The sequence below is a fragment of the Oryzias latipes genome, chromosome 8 (assembly GCF_002234675.1).
Source record: "Oryzias latipes chromosome 8, ASM223467v1".
Taxonomy (NCBI): domain Eukaryota; kingdom Metazoa; phylum Chordata; class Actinopteri; order Beloniformes; family Adrianichthyidae; genus Oryzias; species Oryzias latipes.
In genome coordinates, this window is record NC_019866.2 from 18,923,457 (window position 1) to 18,939,537 (window position 16,081).

A 16,081-nucleotide genomic window follows, 5' to 3' on the forward strand; every position below is an offset into this window, starting at 1 on the left:
ATACAATTCAAAATTATAAACAATTATTACCCAGTGGCAGAGACCTTGAGGAGTAGGTTTGGCTTTGAGGTTGATCCGTGTGATTTCTGTCATACAGCCTCAGAAACAATCAGACATCTATTTTTTTCATGTCCAGTGATCCAAAGCTTCTGGTAAGATTTTCATAACTGGCTTAGTCAGAAAATTAACCTCATACAATTCACAGAAGGAAATTTTTTGTTTTTACAACAATAAGTTATCAAAAGAAACAACAAAATTAGTGAACACCCTCCTGATTTTTGGAAAATATATTCATTTTTTAAAACTGGAGAAAAAGTCAGACTGTATTTATCCTCATTGAAATGTACTCGGAACTTTTATTGACAGATTTTCAAAAACTGATAAACAGATTTATAAAATAATTTTTATAACTATTTATTTATTTGTGACGCAGAATGTATTTCAATTAGACGACCTGAACGTTATTTGTAATAAAATGTATGTAAAATCAATTTTATTTTCATTTAAATTCGTTGCTCAAAAAAGTATCCTCAGTGCGCATGTCATAAACCACTACTGAAATCTGTCTTGCTGTGACGTCACTCTCACAGATGACCAGCATAGTGCCTGAAGGTCCTTACGAAATAAACAAATTGGGGTCCTTTCTTGCTGTGCGCTAACATCGAACCGATTTTAGTCACATTGTTTACATAACTCAGGTGAATTTGACCAAATTGTGTTATATTATTTTTAAAAGTGTGATTGGGTGCAATTATTAAAAAATAAAGCGTTTTAATTAATACCCGAGGTGAACCAAGCGCTTTGTTTTTAAACGCCAATAGGTTTTTCCCCCCTTTTTTTAGTCGCCGTCATAGCAAACCTAGCATTAGCATTAGCGAAGCAAACAAGCTAAAGCCAGCAATTTAAGATTTTTTTGACTATACTTAATTCAAGGTAGGTATATCTAAATGGGTTTTTAAACAAAAATAACAAGTATTGTTGTACAAAAAGACCAGTAAAATGTTATTTTGGGCGGTAGCCGGAGCTGTTGAGCACTGCTGCTAATCAGTTACTTTTTACTTTACCTCTTCTGTCGCGTATAAAACATGGTAATGATTGAAAATTCACTGACTAGTCGATGCCATTTTGGCAAAAACAACAGTGAAAGTTTGTTTAATTTGTATGTTTTTGTCAGACTTGATGAGTTTGAAGTTGTTTTTCCACAGGGGGGCGTGAATGAGCAGCAATGTCGGGCATTGCTCTTAGCAGACTGTCTCAGGAGCGCAAAGCCTGGAGGAAAGATCACCCCTTTGTAAGCAAAATGTTAAATAAAAACTAAAATTTCAGAGGCAATGGCAAAATACTATAAAAACATGCAATTATAGGGGAAATTTCTGATATCAAATGGTCTCTTTGTATTAATTAGGGATTTGTTGCTGTGCCTACTAAGAATCCAGATGGTACCATGAATCTGATGAACTGGGAATGTGCCATCCCTGGAAAGAAAGGAGTAAGTAGAGAAAAACCCTGAGTTACAGGTTGAAAGGAGATTGACGATAGAGGAGATTGACGTTATCAGAGATTGACGTTGTCCGTCTGTCTGTCTGTCATATCAGTCATATCAGTTTTCGATTTATGAATGTGTGGAATTCTTTCATTCACCTTGTGAAAGTTGCTGTTTTTATCTTTGTTCACTAGACCTTATGGGAAGGAGGACTGTACAAACTGAGGATGCTGTTTAAAGACGATTACCCGTCTTCCCCACCCAAATGTGAGTATTGAATCCTGTTGACTACTACATGTTGTTTTAGGTAATTCCATAAAGGATAAATGTGTCAAATCAGACAATTCTGACAACAAACATTATAAAATGTCAGAATAAAATAGTTGAGACCTCTAGGTAAGGTTTGGCCATTAATGACTTAATGAAACTCAGAAGCTGAATCTTGCATAGTTTCTTGTTAATGTTGCTCTCATTTTAAAAGTAAATGATTAGTTTGTTTGTAAAGTCCAGGTGGCTGTTACCATGAATGCAATTCCAAATTTCTCCTTCAATTTATGCTTAAGCCAATTGTGTAATAGTGATGGGTAGATGAAGCCTCTTGAAGCGTTTCGGCACATTTCCCAAACAGTATTGATACTTTGTCGATACTGTGTCACTCAGTACTGACTCCTGGACCGAAAACATCATTGCAGTAACAATGCAAACATCATTTGTTATTCTAGTTCCTCATTCCCATGTCTCGCTCTCTAATGCCCCAACATTGAGGAGGTGCTTTTAAGTTTGACAGTTCTGCTGAGCAAACGCGACATTTCATCTACCGCACAAAACATAAATGATTCATTTTAAATAAGAAGAATCCGTTTGAAATGGAATTGGCTCCTCTGTGACACTGACACAGTTGCTGTATTGGTCATGGGACTTTTCCTGAAGCGATACGAACATCGACACAGGGTTTCACTTTATGAGCTCGACGCGTCGGTGTGTCCAGTGCGTGATTCCTGTCACTAAAGTTCAAAGAACAAACACGTCTAGCAGAATGTAAACACTTGCTGCTAAAGCTGTCATTCCATATGTGAGTAAATGGCAGTAAAGCCGCTCTTCTCCGCGTCATAATCAGCTGATTCACATTGATCCTGTGAACGGTCGGGGAGTTATGTCAAATATTGCGTGTTAGGCTTCTTTGGCGACACCTCGGGTGTTAAAGGGTTAAGTGAATTTGAGAGGATTTTGCTGATCGTTGATGTTTTCAATATGTTTTTCAGGCAAGTTTGAGCCGCCCATCTTCCACCCGAATGTGTATCCCTCAGGGACAGTGTGTCTGTCGATCCTGGAGGAGGACAAAGACTGGAGACCTGCCATCACTATCAAACAGGTGTTGATTAATTACACACGCTCATTCTGATACAAGTGAATTTTTGTTTGTGTGTAAAACCCTTAGGGGGTCTGACAAATGGAGAACGCACTGCTGCTTTCAAAGACTCACTCTGATCATCTTTTGATCTATTGTAAAAACATTCCCAGTGGTCTTTTATTTATGATTGAGCAGTGTTTGCCAAAGTTTAAAAAAAGTTGTCATAGTTTCTGCAGAGGGACAGGAGTTCGTTAGAAATTTGCCTCTGAGTTGTGAGTGGGACCCCTCCCCTCCCTGTTGCCGAGCAGTGCAGGGAGCTTGTAGCCCACCCAGCATATTTTCTATGTCACAATTAAGCTTGTCTGCTCCTAATTCACAACAATATGAATAAAGAAATACCCAGAAATCCCATTTTAAGCTTAAATTTCATTATAGATGTCTTCCATCATGAGAAAAATTATACAAGATTATAATAAGAACACCAAAAACACAATTTTCATCGGAGTAGGTCTTTAAAGTTCCCCTCCGATAAAAATCCTGTTTTTGTTTTTGACATATACTTGTGGCATTTTTTATTTTATGAACGAGAACAAATGTAACAAAAATCATTTTATTTTTGAATTAATGGGCTTTTGTGATGTCACAACCTCACATGCGCATTGCACAAGCTCCCTGATCTGCCCTGTCGAGCGTGCACAGCAGCTCAGGTGCGGCAGAAGAGAAGATGGCACACTTCTGCATTCCCTGCACGTTTTTTAAGTGCGTCTGAGGGTGGATTTTGTTGTTGGCCGCACGTATTTAGAATTCAACTTAAAGTTCCAAATGTGTTCTCTGCATTTGTGTTCTGTCTCTGGCCGAGTTTGACAGAGCTTTGCTGCACTGCATTAACCAGAGAGGGTAAAAATAAAAACAAGAATAAAAACAGGGGAACTCAATGAAAATAAGAAAAATATAATAAAAAGTTCAGGAGGCCTGGGCAGCGGGTCTCTCTCCGGCTGCCAGCTCGCTTCACGGGAGCAGTCACGGTGTTCTGGATCGGTTCAGCTCCATGGGCCCTGTGGCAGACTGTCCATGGTGTATTAGTAACAGTAGGTTCAGACGGGTACCAACGCAGCCTGCAGAAAGGGTTGGGGGTCAAGGGCGGGGCTACTTAGCTCAGCACCAATGGCCATGTCCATGCAGAGGAGATTTTGGAAACAGTGGCTTCAGATAAACATGAAATATGGCTTTTTTAAGACCTTTAGGTTGTGGGATTTTGGTAAAAAATGTAATCATCATAATTAAAACACCACTGGGAACATTTTTGTTTTATAAAATGGTCATAGGGGACTTTAAGCCTGAGTAGCGCTGTGGTGCAGATTGAGAAATCTCTTGTCAGAGCAGCTGCGTTCAGTGCTGCTTGACCTTCTTTTAAGACGATGGGATAGCCACCAGTCTCGATGATGTGGTTTTTGGACCACGCCGTCGCCAGTGTGACTGTACTGACTAATCGGTGGTTAAACTGAAGCTCATCTGCTCTCCACCAGCACTCGGTGACACGGAGGCTTATAGCAACCTGTTTTTTCTGCTTTTTTTTTTCTCTCTCCCAAGATCCTCTTGGGTATTCAAGAGCTGCTGAACGAGCCAAACATTCAGGACCCTGCACAAGCTGAAGCCTACACAATCTACTGGTAGGCGTATGCTGCAAAAAGGACTGGTAAAATAGTTTTCTTTTCCAAAGAAACCTCCCTATAATGTTTTCACTGTCTTTTTATTCCAGTCAGAACAGGATGGACTATGAGAAGAGGGTAAGGGCGCAGGCCAAGAAGTTTGCCCCCACATAGAGGGCAGAGCTCTCCTCTGTGCTGCCCAGCAGTCTGACGCCATGCAGGAGGCAGGCAGCGCTTGAAGGACCACTCCAATAAGAATCCATCTTTGAGTAGTATTTTGCTGTCGCGCAAATGACAAGCAAGCCCTTTTCTCCTTCTCAACTTTTCAACAATTCTTTTTTTCTCTGTAAAATAAAATAAAAAAATAAGGAAGGCATTACCGGTAGCTGATCAAGCTGAGAACTGCTGTCAGTATGACTCTCGTAAACATCTACCATCCATATACGGAGCTTTCATTAACACAAGAAACAGCGTTTTGCCATCCAGGAAGGTTGTTTGTGGCAGATTTGATCTGCTGCACCATCATTCTTTTTTGTCTTTTTCTAAAAGCCTCAAACATCTTTTACTTTTAAGAGTGTGAAATGAAACAAACCAGTCAGAAGCACAACAATATTTTCATCACATCAGCCTTTACATCTGAAGTTTGAGATTAAAGGATAATTATTTACATTAAGAAAAAGACAAACTTGGCACGTCATGAAATCGGACGGTTGAAGTTGGGAGGAAGTGAAGTTTCTGTGGGTGTTTGCCAATAAAAATAAGAACTATTTATGCTGAGGCAGGAGAGTCTTTGCTCCAAAAAAAACCTCCATTACATCCTTGAATATTGTGACGAGTCTTTTGTGTGAATCCAACTGCAAGTGAAGCCGTGTGTCAGTTACTGTGATGAACTCCACACACATTTATCATTCGTGTGTGCTTCCAGAGATGGTGTCATCAGCCGCTTTGTTGCTCGTTTTGGCCCATTTCATTCATTTGATCCCGCAATGCTTCCACGAAAAAACACAGGTGTGTATAAATCCCCCCCAAAAAAGAACAAAAGAGCTCAATGGAGCTGAAGGAACCTCAATGCGACGGCCTCTAAACAACCAAACGGGACAGAGGAAAGAACAGTCGAGGGAGCAAAGGCCTGATCTCTATGCCTCCAAACATGAGTGCATGTAAATAATATAAATATAGGAAAACTGTGGAAGTTGTTTTATATTGTATTAGCCAGTTGACATTATTTGTGGCATTATGATAAAAGACAATACATGGTCTAATATTGTGAAATAAAATTCAATAAAAGCTTTAAAAAACTATCTGTCCTCTCCCAAGTCTTTGTTAGTTGTTTTATGATCACTATTATTGTTGGATTCAAAGCACATATCTGCAAACCTGCTTGTTAAACTGGTTTTGAGCACATTTTTGCCGATCTTTTCAAACACTACGTTTGAAACCTTTTAACATCAAAACAAGCATCATAGAAAAGACGAGTAAACATGCAGCAGAATTGTGCAAAAACATCAACCTGGATTATAAACTCAATACTAATATCAAACTAAGCAACTTGGGCTGGACAATTGTGTAGTGGTTAGCACTCTCGTTTGACAGTGAGAAGGCTGTGGTTTGAATCCCAGCAGCAGGGTCCTTTTGGTGTGGAGTTTTCATGTCTGGGTTTTCTTCCAGCTTCCTCCTACAGGTTCATTAGTACAGTGTTTTTCAACCGGTGTGGGGAGATGGTCAGATGTGCCGTGGGAAATTACACATTCACTGATCTAAAAACATTTCCCATCTCCAGGATATCAGCCCTTTGTTCATCCAAACAGGCCCTGATAAAACACTGAGTAGTTAGTAATTTGAAAGATCATAAAATACTTTTTTCTTTGTCTTTATTTGATTCTATTAAAGACGTTTTGATAAGAATGACGGTACCGCCATTTTGCTGCAGCTACAGCTGTTTTTGGAAAAGTCCCGCCCCTTCAACTGTCTCCACCAACCATTCTTGGAGGCACGATCATATGTCATCAGTCTGACCAATCAGAAGTGGTTAAAGTCTTCACTTCCTTGTTCGGATTCTGCTCATAAAGTCGCTCAGTTCCAACAAAAATACCAGCTAAAGCTCGTCTTTAGCGGTTTAACTTTCCACAGAATCCGGTATCAGTCCGTGGAAAAAGTGAACAAAACAATGAAGCTCAGAGAAGCGAGTCTGTCTGCATTTGGCGGCTGTTTGCCTTACATCGCCCATGATGCATTGGGCTAAAGTGACAATGAGTCTTCGTTGTTAAACGTCTTGAAATCACAACGAACACACATCAAACAGTTTTTAAATCTTCTAACTTAACTTTTATTACATCTTTTAGAAAAAAACAGCTGTTACTTCCAGCTTTTTCTGTCAGAATTATCACAAAAAAGGATGTGAGATTGTGGAGGGGCTGTAGATCAATACAGAGAGGGGGATTTTTGTCATCGTTAAAGTGTGCCTTGGCTCAAAAAAGGTTGAAAAACACTGCAATCAAAATGGTCCCAACGTGTGCATAAGATTGTATGGCCCTGCAACATCGGTGCAAATTGGTTAGCTGTCCATGGTGTACCCCACCTTCACCCAACAGGAGCTGGGATAGGCTCCAGCAACCCCTGTGACCCTGAACCGGACTCAGCAGTTTTAAAAAATGGATGGATGGATGGATGGATGGATGGATGAACATACAAAACAGTAAATATGCAGCAACATTGAAAAATTATTGAGTTTTTTTGTTTTATATTGAAAAAAGAATAAATTTAAAAAGTTAAATGAATAAAAATGACATGTAGAAAATGTAAACTTGATGCACATGTTTTTACAAAGAAGTTTTTATTCCTCAGTGTTCTGGACAGAAGTGGCCTAATGGGCCTCATGTTCATTTGTAGACTGAGATCCAGGCATTCAGAACCCACTGAATCCCTTTTAGGGTCCCAGGGCAGCTACAGCCAACCCATCCACTGTTGGGGGAAGATAATAATAATTGATACTTTATTTATCCCACAATGGGGAACTTCTTCTCCGCATTTTGACCCATCCCCTGGGGGAGCTGCAGCCGAACCGCGCCCGGGATCCTCGTTAAGGATCTCGCCCTCACTGGGTGAAGTTAATTGCTCGCCATTGATATGGTATTTGCTCCAGTACCATTGTTCATTCCCCTCCGGAACCCTGGTTTCCTGCGTGGTAGCCTCTCACCTCACCCACCAAGCTGCCCAGATGGGGTACACTCTGGGGCCACCAGTCTGTTGGAGGGCAACACAATCACACATCTAGGGGCAATTTAGAGACATCAATGCAACTATGAAGCATCTGTTTTGGTCTGTGGGAAGAAGCTGGAGTGTCTGGAGAAAACCCTCACATGCAAAAGGAGAACATACAAAGTCAACACAGAAAGAACCCTGCTGGGATTTAAACTGGCTGTGAGGTGAGAGCTCTAACCACTGTGCAGTCCTAGACTGACTCCTAAACAGAAGTGGCCTCTGTCCTAGACTCATTTTTGAGGAATTTAATAAAACAGGGAGGGGAGTTTTGGTTACAAAACTGTTGATTTTGATTTTTATGGTAAAAAGTCAGGCTTTTTGTCAAAGTAACACCTGATGTTATGCGGTCAACTGTCTTGGTAACATTCTGAAGAAATTTCACACCCAATGTTTTCTCTACTTTCACCTCTGCTGTGGTTCACTGTGTCCGGACTAGAGAGGTGTAAAAGCCGCTTTGTGCAGCAGCACATCCAGTGTGCTGCAATTCTCCTCCTATTGTTTGTTGTGTGAGTTGTGCAGTATGTCTTCATTGCAGAGGACAGCTGCAGACATTATTAAAAGCAGGATCCGATCTCGAGATCTTCCACACAGTTAGGGGACCCCGCACATCTCTAAAGGTCAAATAAAACTTAAAAAAAAATACATTTCCACTTAGTTAAAGACGTGCAAATGTACAGACCTATTTATAAATCCTGAAATATAAATGTTTGTTTTAGCTATGAGAGTGCAGATATTTATGACAATCTGTCACCAAGAGGTCACCAACTATCCAGTTTCACATGTGGCCACATTCTAACCCCCCGAAATAAAGGCACATTATAACACCCCCCACCCCCCCACACACACAGACATAAATGCACATTATAAAAACGCCCCACCGTAAAGCTATCTAAAGACCTGCACAGCGCTTTTATTGTTTAATGTGTAAATCTCATTACTTCTTGTCTGATCTTGGATATGACCCAGCAGAACATTTTTGTGAACTATTTTCAACAGTTTTTTGCCTCAATGATTCCCCAGATTTGTGTGGTGAAGGCCATTCAGAGGGATTTGAGTAATGCCTTGCCCCAGCCCTCTCCCCTGTACCTCTCTGTTCTTCTCCCTCTTCATCATCAGCTGATCAGCTGTCTCTCTATCATCATCATCATCATCTTTATCTGAACCTCTCTTCTCATTCTTCTCTGTTGTGACTGACTTGTCATGTATGTCTGCACTTCTTTTTCCAAAGTAAGTGAACAGGTGTTCAGCAGAAGTTTTAACCAGAATGAGCATCTTGATTTTTGTGGCTTCAATACTTTAATGATTCCTACCTGAAGTCATCTCCGCTCTCTTTAATATCAGATGCATCACTCACCTCATGTCTGTCTCCTTCACCTCTTGCCAGTGTTCTTCTCCACTAAATCCTATGGCCAAGCAAAAATTATGTAATGTTTTAAATAAATTAAACATTTTGCTAATGCATGTTTTTTTTAATGAAGAATACTATTTATTTGGTATCAATTGGCTTTGCCCTGTACATCTACCATAAGACCAGCCTGTTTCTTTCCTCCATCTGTCCTGATTCTTTTTCTCTCTTCTCGTCTTTCTCTCCATCCTCTGAGCTGTATGATGTAAACTTTGTGTTAGGACGATTTTACAGTGATTAAACTATATGTAAAAATAGAAACATTTTTAATTTTAAATCATATTTTTGTTGGATATCAGTTAGTGGTTTGATAGAATAGAATAGATCTCTTGATTTTTGTGAAAATCTCCAAATGTTCAACTAAAATCCAAAGTGTCATTCAGCCAAAGTGATTTTAAAAGCAAAAGTCTGTAAAGTAAATAGTGACTCAAAAGAAAAAAGTTATTATCCAAACTTTTAACAATACGAAAAGAAACAAAAACGCCATCTAACCCACCATCACACATACTTATCTCTACTTCTGCCCACAGGAGCTGCATTTATCATTATTTAGTGCTGTTACTATGGAGCACGTGTCCTAACATTAAAAAATTAAAATACATCTTGTTCCCACAGATTAATATCTTGTTCCCACAAATTAATATTTTGTTTGCACGAAATACTATTCCGTTCCCACAAGATACTATTGCAATCCATCGAAATACTTACTCGTGAGCCCCCAGCTTAGCCGCCAAGTGTTGGAGTTCACCCCGGTGGACGAGAGGGTCATGTCCCTCCGCCTTCGGATGGGGGACAGGTCTCTAACTGTGGTTTTGGCTTACGGGCCGAACAGCAGCTTGGAGTACCAGGCCTTCTTGGTGTCTCTCGAAGGGGTACTGGAAAGTGCCCCAATGGGGGACTCCATTGTCCTCCTGGGGGATTTCAATGCCCACGTGGGCAATGACAGTGCCACCTGGAGGGGCGTGATTGGTAGAAGTGCCCCCCTGATCTGAACCCGAGTGGTGTTTCGTTTTTGGACTTCTGTGCTCGTCACAGTTTGTCCATGTCCATGCTGAGGCTGGAAATGGTCGCCAGGTCACAGGTGACCAAGCCTGGGCAAATGAACTGAACCTGTACTTTAACAGATTTGATTCTGCCCAGCCCCCAGTCTCCACCCACACGGCCCCCTCTTCACACCTTTCCAGCTCAGGCGTCTCCTCCCAGCTGCAGCTGTTATCACCTCAGCACCAAACAGTCCACTCTCCCCTTCTTCCAACAGAAGCAAAGGGACCCCCCCCAACGACTCACAGCACCAGACCAGCCACCGCCCACCCATCCTCCAACCCCCCTCTGCTTCACCCTGAATCAGGTTAGGATGGAGTTAAGGAGAACAAAGGCCAGGAAGGCAACAGGCCCTGACAACATCACCTCCAGGCTCCTCAGGGAGTGTGCAGACCAGCTCTGTGTGGTGATGCTGTTCATATTTAATATGAGCCTCAGACTGGAGAAGGTACCAGTCCTCTGGAGGACTTCCTGCCTGGTTCCGGTTCCAAAGGTACCTCGTCCTACGGAACCGAACCACTTCAGACCTGTCGCCTTGACTTCCCACCTGATGAAGGCTATGGAGAGGATCATCCTCAGCCATCGACCAGGCATCGGGGTGGATGACGCCATCATCTACCTGCAGCATCGGGCCCTGTCTCACCTGGAGGCCCCTGGGAGCACTGTGAGAGTCATGTTTTTTGATTTCTCCAGTGCTTTCAACACAATTCAGCCATCACTGCTGAGGAGGAAGCTGGAGGTTGCAGGTGTGGACCAACATCTGGTTGCTTGGACCATCAACTACCTCACAGACAGGCCACAGTTTGTGAGGCTGCGTGACTGTGTGTCTGATGTGGTGGTCTGCAGCACGGGGGCACCTCAAGGGACTGTGCTCTCCCCATTCCTGTTCACCCTGTACACATCAGACTTTACCTACGACTCCCACCACTGTCATCTGCAGAAGTTCTCAGACGACAGTGCCATTGTGGGCTGTGTATCAGGGGGGGATGAGCAGGAGTACAGGGGGGGCATCTCCGACTTTAGCCGCGGTTACATGGGCAGAATATCTTGATCGGATCAATGGTCGGGTTAAAATTCACCCGTGCACATGGGCACAGAAAACCTTTTTCCGATTAGAACAAGCGTTCCCATGGCTCACACCTTTGGTCGGAATAAATCGTTTGGGCATGCGCAGCAGTGGTAAAAAAAAAAAAAAAAACCGGAAGAAGAGGTGCGCCTCGTTGTAAACAGACCGCTGCCACAGACTTTTATGCAACAGCTCCGTAACACGAGGCGATCTTCCAAACGTGCTTTTATTAATGTTATGAATAGTATGAAGCGCCTGCTCGCTCATCGTTTATTTAATCCGTGTGGTCATTGCTTTTTATGTTGAAGAACGGAGCTGGAAGAGTTAGGACAGGCTAACAACACGCGCTAACAACATTAGCCTTGCTTGTGGACACAAAATCCAGGACCGTGCGAGAGACGCAGCAATCTATCTTGGCTGCACGTAAATATGTGGGAATAACATCGGCCTTTATTTTGCCCGGACAGCTTCTAAGGGCGGAGCAACATTTATTTCTGCTCTGAAACGTTCACACACCGCCCCAAACAACACGGTTCCTCCTGAGTCCTGCAGTCCCTAACCCAGAGCGGCGGGACGGCTCGCAGTCTGAATTCTCCCACACATAACAAAACAAAAAAGCGCACATGTAACTAAGCATCCCTCCCTCCCTTCACACACAAAGTTATCTGGCTCTTCTGCTCACTTGGTCCACTGGCACCGGGACTCGGGTGCCAGTGGAACAAAGCGCTGCTGCCCCGCATACCCCTCGTGAAGGAGGGAGAGGCAGACAGCCAGAGGGGCGAGAGCGGAGCGGCGCTTTTCACGGGGCGTCCGCAGAGCAGCTGGTGGTCCCGTATGCGCTTCAAAGCTTTCTCTCAGCGAAACACCGTCTATGCATGACGTAACCCAGAGCAGTAGTGACACACGATCGGAATGACCGTTTACATGCTCCATGATCGGATAAACGATCGGTATAACCCACCTATCTCGATCGGAAAGAAATTCTGATCCGAATGAGTCTGATCGGGGCAGAGTATTCCGAACGGCGCGTTTACATGACGCATTTTCTTTCCGATCAGGCGTTCTTTCCGATTACTTTTGCCCATGTAAACGCGGCTTTTGTTAGCTGGTGTGAAGTAAACCACCTGCTGCTTAACACCAGCAAGACAAAGGAGCTGATCCTGGACTTCAGGAGGTCCTCACCATCACAGTCACCGGTGAACATCCAGGGTTCAGACATTGAGGTCGTGGACACATTTAAATATCTGGGTGTTCACCTGAACAACAGACTGGACTGGTCCAACAACACGGATGCTCTGTACAGGAGGGGCCAGTGTCGCCTTCACCTGCTGAGGAGACTGAGGTCCTTTGGCGTGTGCAGACAGCTGCTGAGGACCTTTTACGACACTGTGGTGGCCTCAGTGGTCCTTTATGGAGTTGTGTGCTGGGCGGGGGGCAGTGCAGGCAGATACTTGAAGAGGCTTAACAAACTGGTTAGGAAGGCCGGCTCTGTCCTGGGCTGCACACTTGAGTCCATCGAGGAGGTGGCGGACAGGAGGATGTTAGCTAAGCTGACATCCATCATGGATAACCCCTCCCACCCCCTGCACCAAACTGTAGAGGCTGTAGACCAGCTCTTTCGGCACAAGACTGTTGCACCCTCAGTGTAAGAAGGAGCGCTACCGCAGGTCATTCCTCCCCACAGCCATCAGACTGTACAACACCGTGTCAAAGTGACACTCCACGGTCCCAGGGGTGTTTTTCTGTTTAGTCATTGATTCATTTACTTTTGTTGTAGTTGTTGTTTTTCAATTTTAAATAGTTTTTTGTTCCTGAACAGTTGTTTGTTTTTGTTTTTGGTGTGAACTTCATTAGTTATTTCTGTATTTTGAAAAAATTTGTAATGTTTTTTTACAGTTTACATGTTTTGCAGACCGCATGTTTTTTACACATTTTTGCAGCTGTATTTATTTAATATTTATTTCTTTATTTAATAAGAATCTCATTTTTGATAATAATTTTTCATAATAATTTTAGTAATATTTTTAATTATCTAATATAAATGTCATTTGTGATGTCCTTTATTGATGTTATATTATATAGATTATTTCTGAATGTCGTGTTGCTGCCACAGAAATGAAATTTCCCCATTGTGGGATTAATAAAGTCATCTATCTATCTATCTATCTATCTATCTATCTATCTATCTATCTATCTATCTATCTATCTATCTATCTATCTATCTATCTATCTATCTATCTATCTATCTATCTATCTATCTATCTATCTATCTATCTATCTATCTATCTATCTATCTATCTATCTATCTATCTATCTATCTATAACGAACACCATGTTCGAGCACAAGGGTGTCCATCAATACACCTGGCATCAGGACACCCTAGGCAGGAGGTCGATGATCGACTTTGTAGTTGTTTCAGGCGACGTTCGGCCTTGTGTCTTGGACGCTCGGGTGAAGAGAGGGGCGGAGCTCTCCACCGATCACTACCTGGTGGTGAGTTGGATTCGCTGGCGGGGAAGGAGGCCAGAAAGGCTTGGAAGACCCACACGTACTGTGAGGGTCTGCTGGGAACGTCTGGCTGAGCCCTCCGTTAGGGAAGTCTTTAACTCCCACATCCGGGAGAACTTCAAACAGATACCGAGGGAGGTTGGGGACATTGAGTCCGAGTGGACCATGTTTTCCACTTCCATTGTCTCTACTGCTGCCCGGAGCTGTGGTCGCAAGGTCTCTGGTGCCTGTCGCGGCGGTAACCCCCGAACCCGGTGGTGGACACCGGGAGTAAGGGATGCCGTCAAGCTGAAGAAAGAGTCTTACCAGGTCTGGCTGGCTTGTGGGACTCCAGACGCAGCTGACAGGTATTGGCAGTCTAAGCGAGCTGCGGCCCGGACCGTTGCGGAGGCGAAAACTCTGCTCTGTGAGGCGTTCGGTGAGGCCATGGAGAAGGACTATCGGTTGGCCTCGAAGAAATTCTGGAAAACCGTCCGGCGCCTCAGGAGGGGAAAGCAGTTCTCCACAGGCACAGTTTTAAGTGCAGGTGGGGGGCTGTTGACCTCAACTGGGGACATTGTCGGGCGGTGGAAGGAATACTTTGAGGATCTCCTCAATCCCACTGACACGCCTTCTTTTGAAGAAGCAGAGAATGAGGACTTTGGGGTGAGCCTGTCTATTACCCGGGCTGAAGTCACCGAGGTAGTCAACGAGCTCCTCGGTGGCAGGGCCCCAGGAGTGGATGAGGTCCGCCCTGGGTACCTCAAGTCTTTGGATGCTGTGGGAGTGTCTTGGCTGACACGTCTCTGCAGCATCGCGTGGCAGTCGGGAACTGTACCACTGGACTGGCAGACAGGGGTGGTGGTTCCCCTCTTTAAGAAGGGGGACCAGAGGGTGTGTTCCAACTACAGGGGAATTACACTCCTCAGCCTCCCTGGGAAAGTCTATGCCAGGGTACTGGAGAGGAGAGTCCGTCCGATAGTCGAACCTCGGATTCAGGAACAACAGTGCGGTTTCCTCCTGGTCGTGGAACAGAGGACCAGCTCTACACCCTACCTAGGGTGCTGGAGGGATTGTGGGAGTTTGCTCATCCAGTCCATATGTGTTTTGTGGATTTGGAGAAGGCATTCGACCGCGTCCCCCGTGGTATCCTGTGGAGGGTGCTCTGGGAGTATGGTGTCCGGGGAGCCTTACTAAGGGCTGTCCGGTCTCTGTATGAGCAGAGTAGGAGCTTGGTTCGCATAGCCGGCAGTAAGTCAGACCTGTTCCCGGTCCACGTTGGACTCTGGCAGGGCTGCCCTTTATCACCGGTTCTGTTCATAGTTTTTATGGACAGAATTTCTAGGCGCAGCCAGGGGCCGGAGGGGATCTGGTTTGGGGACCACGGGATTTCCTCTCTGCTTTTTGCAGATGATGTTGTCCTGTTGGCTTCAAAATCAACCACATCAGAGTAGCATGAAAGAAACAAGCTGACACTTTATCTACAATACTGCTCAAATTTTATACCTGGGAGCCTCATTTTGGTAATGTCTAGTCCAGCTTTTCTGACTTTGGCTTGTTCCAGCCACCGGCCTGAATGGTGGGGATGTCTGTGCGGAATGAAGGACTCAAAATGTATTAAACTGAGCAAACAAACTACACAAAAAAGATGCCTCTTGAATAAGTATTTACCAGGTTTTGACATACTCGGAACACGTGTCCGCTGAAGAGAGGAAGCTGTTCACTTGGTTCAGTCCCTTTCCCTAATGTTTTCCCTCTTGATAACATCCTCAGATCTTCCTAATTTCAACAAAAAATATGTTTGTCAACTTTTAAATCATAAAGAGTTAGAAAAACTCCAACAGCAATAATGAGAAATAAGCCTTTGATAATTATTAGTGAGCTTAAAAGGACGCATGTTCAACAGGTCCTGCATCTTAGGACACTGGCCCACAACCTGCTCCAAATATGGCCAGTACTCGTAGACGACATCAGAGCAGATGAACTGCACGTTCTGTGGAGAAAGCCATTTTTGCCATTATAAGGGATTCACAAACATGTCTTCACGGAACATGTTCAGGAAGCTCAGTCACCTGGAGAGAGCTCAAAGTAGAGCTGCTGCTTCTCTACATCCAGAGGAGCCAGTTGAGGGGGCTCGGCTGTTTCATGTCTTTACATTTGCTATCAGCTGAGCTCATGATCATATATTAATTTACTCAGTGATGTGGACTTTATGGTAGATACTCAAATCATCTTAGGGTTCTCAAACCCATTTAGGCTTTTAGTTCTTGAGGACACAATCAGCTGGTAGAACCTCAGGAACATTTTAAAACTATTTTATCTGCAATGCTGCGCACA

General features: G+C 43.7%; 1 protein-coding gene across 2 annotated transcripts; it reads left to right on the forward strand.

Moving 5' to 3' along the window:
• The first annotated feature begins 601 nt into the window (after nucleotides 1-601).
• LOC101169703 (SUMO-conjugating enzyme UBC9) lies at nucleotides 602-5,783 on the forward strand. Of its 2 annotated transcripts, none has more exons than XM_004071770.4 (7): nucleotides 602-933; nucleotides 1,206-1,291; nucleotides 1,406-1,489; nucleotides 1,678-1,750; nucleotides 2,746-2,855; nucleotides 4,425-4,504; nucleotides 4,594-5,783. In XM_004071770.4, exons 2-7 carry the CDS (start codon nucleotides 1,226-1,228, stop codon nucleotides 4,655-4,657), a joined length of 477 nt encoding a protein of 158 aa, XP_004071818.1. In that variant the 5' UTR covers nucleotides 602-933; nucleotides 1,206-1,225; the 3' UTR covers nucleotides 4,658-5,783. The 2 variants fall into 2 exon arrangements, with proteins under 2 accessions (XP_004071818.1, XP_020561097.1); XM_020705438.2 differs by having other exon boundaries at nucleotides 617-698.
• The last annotated feature ends 10,298 nt before the right edge of the window (nucleotides 5,784-16,081 follow it).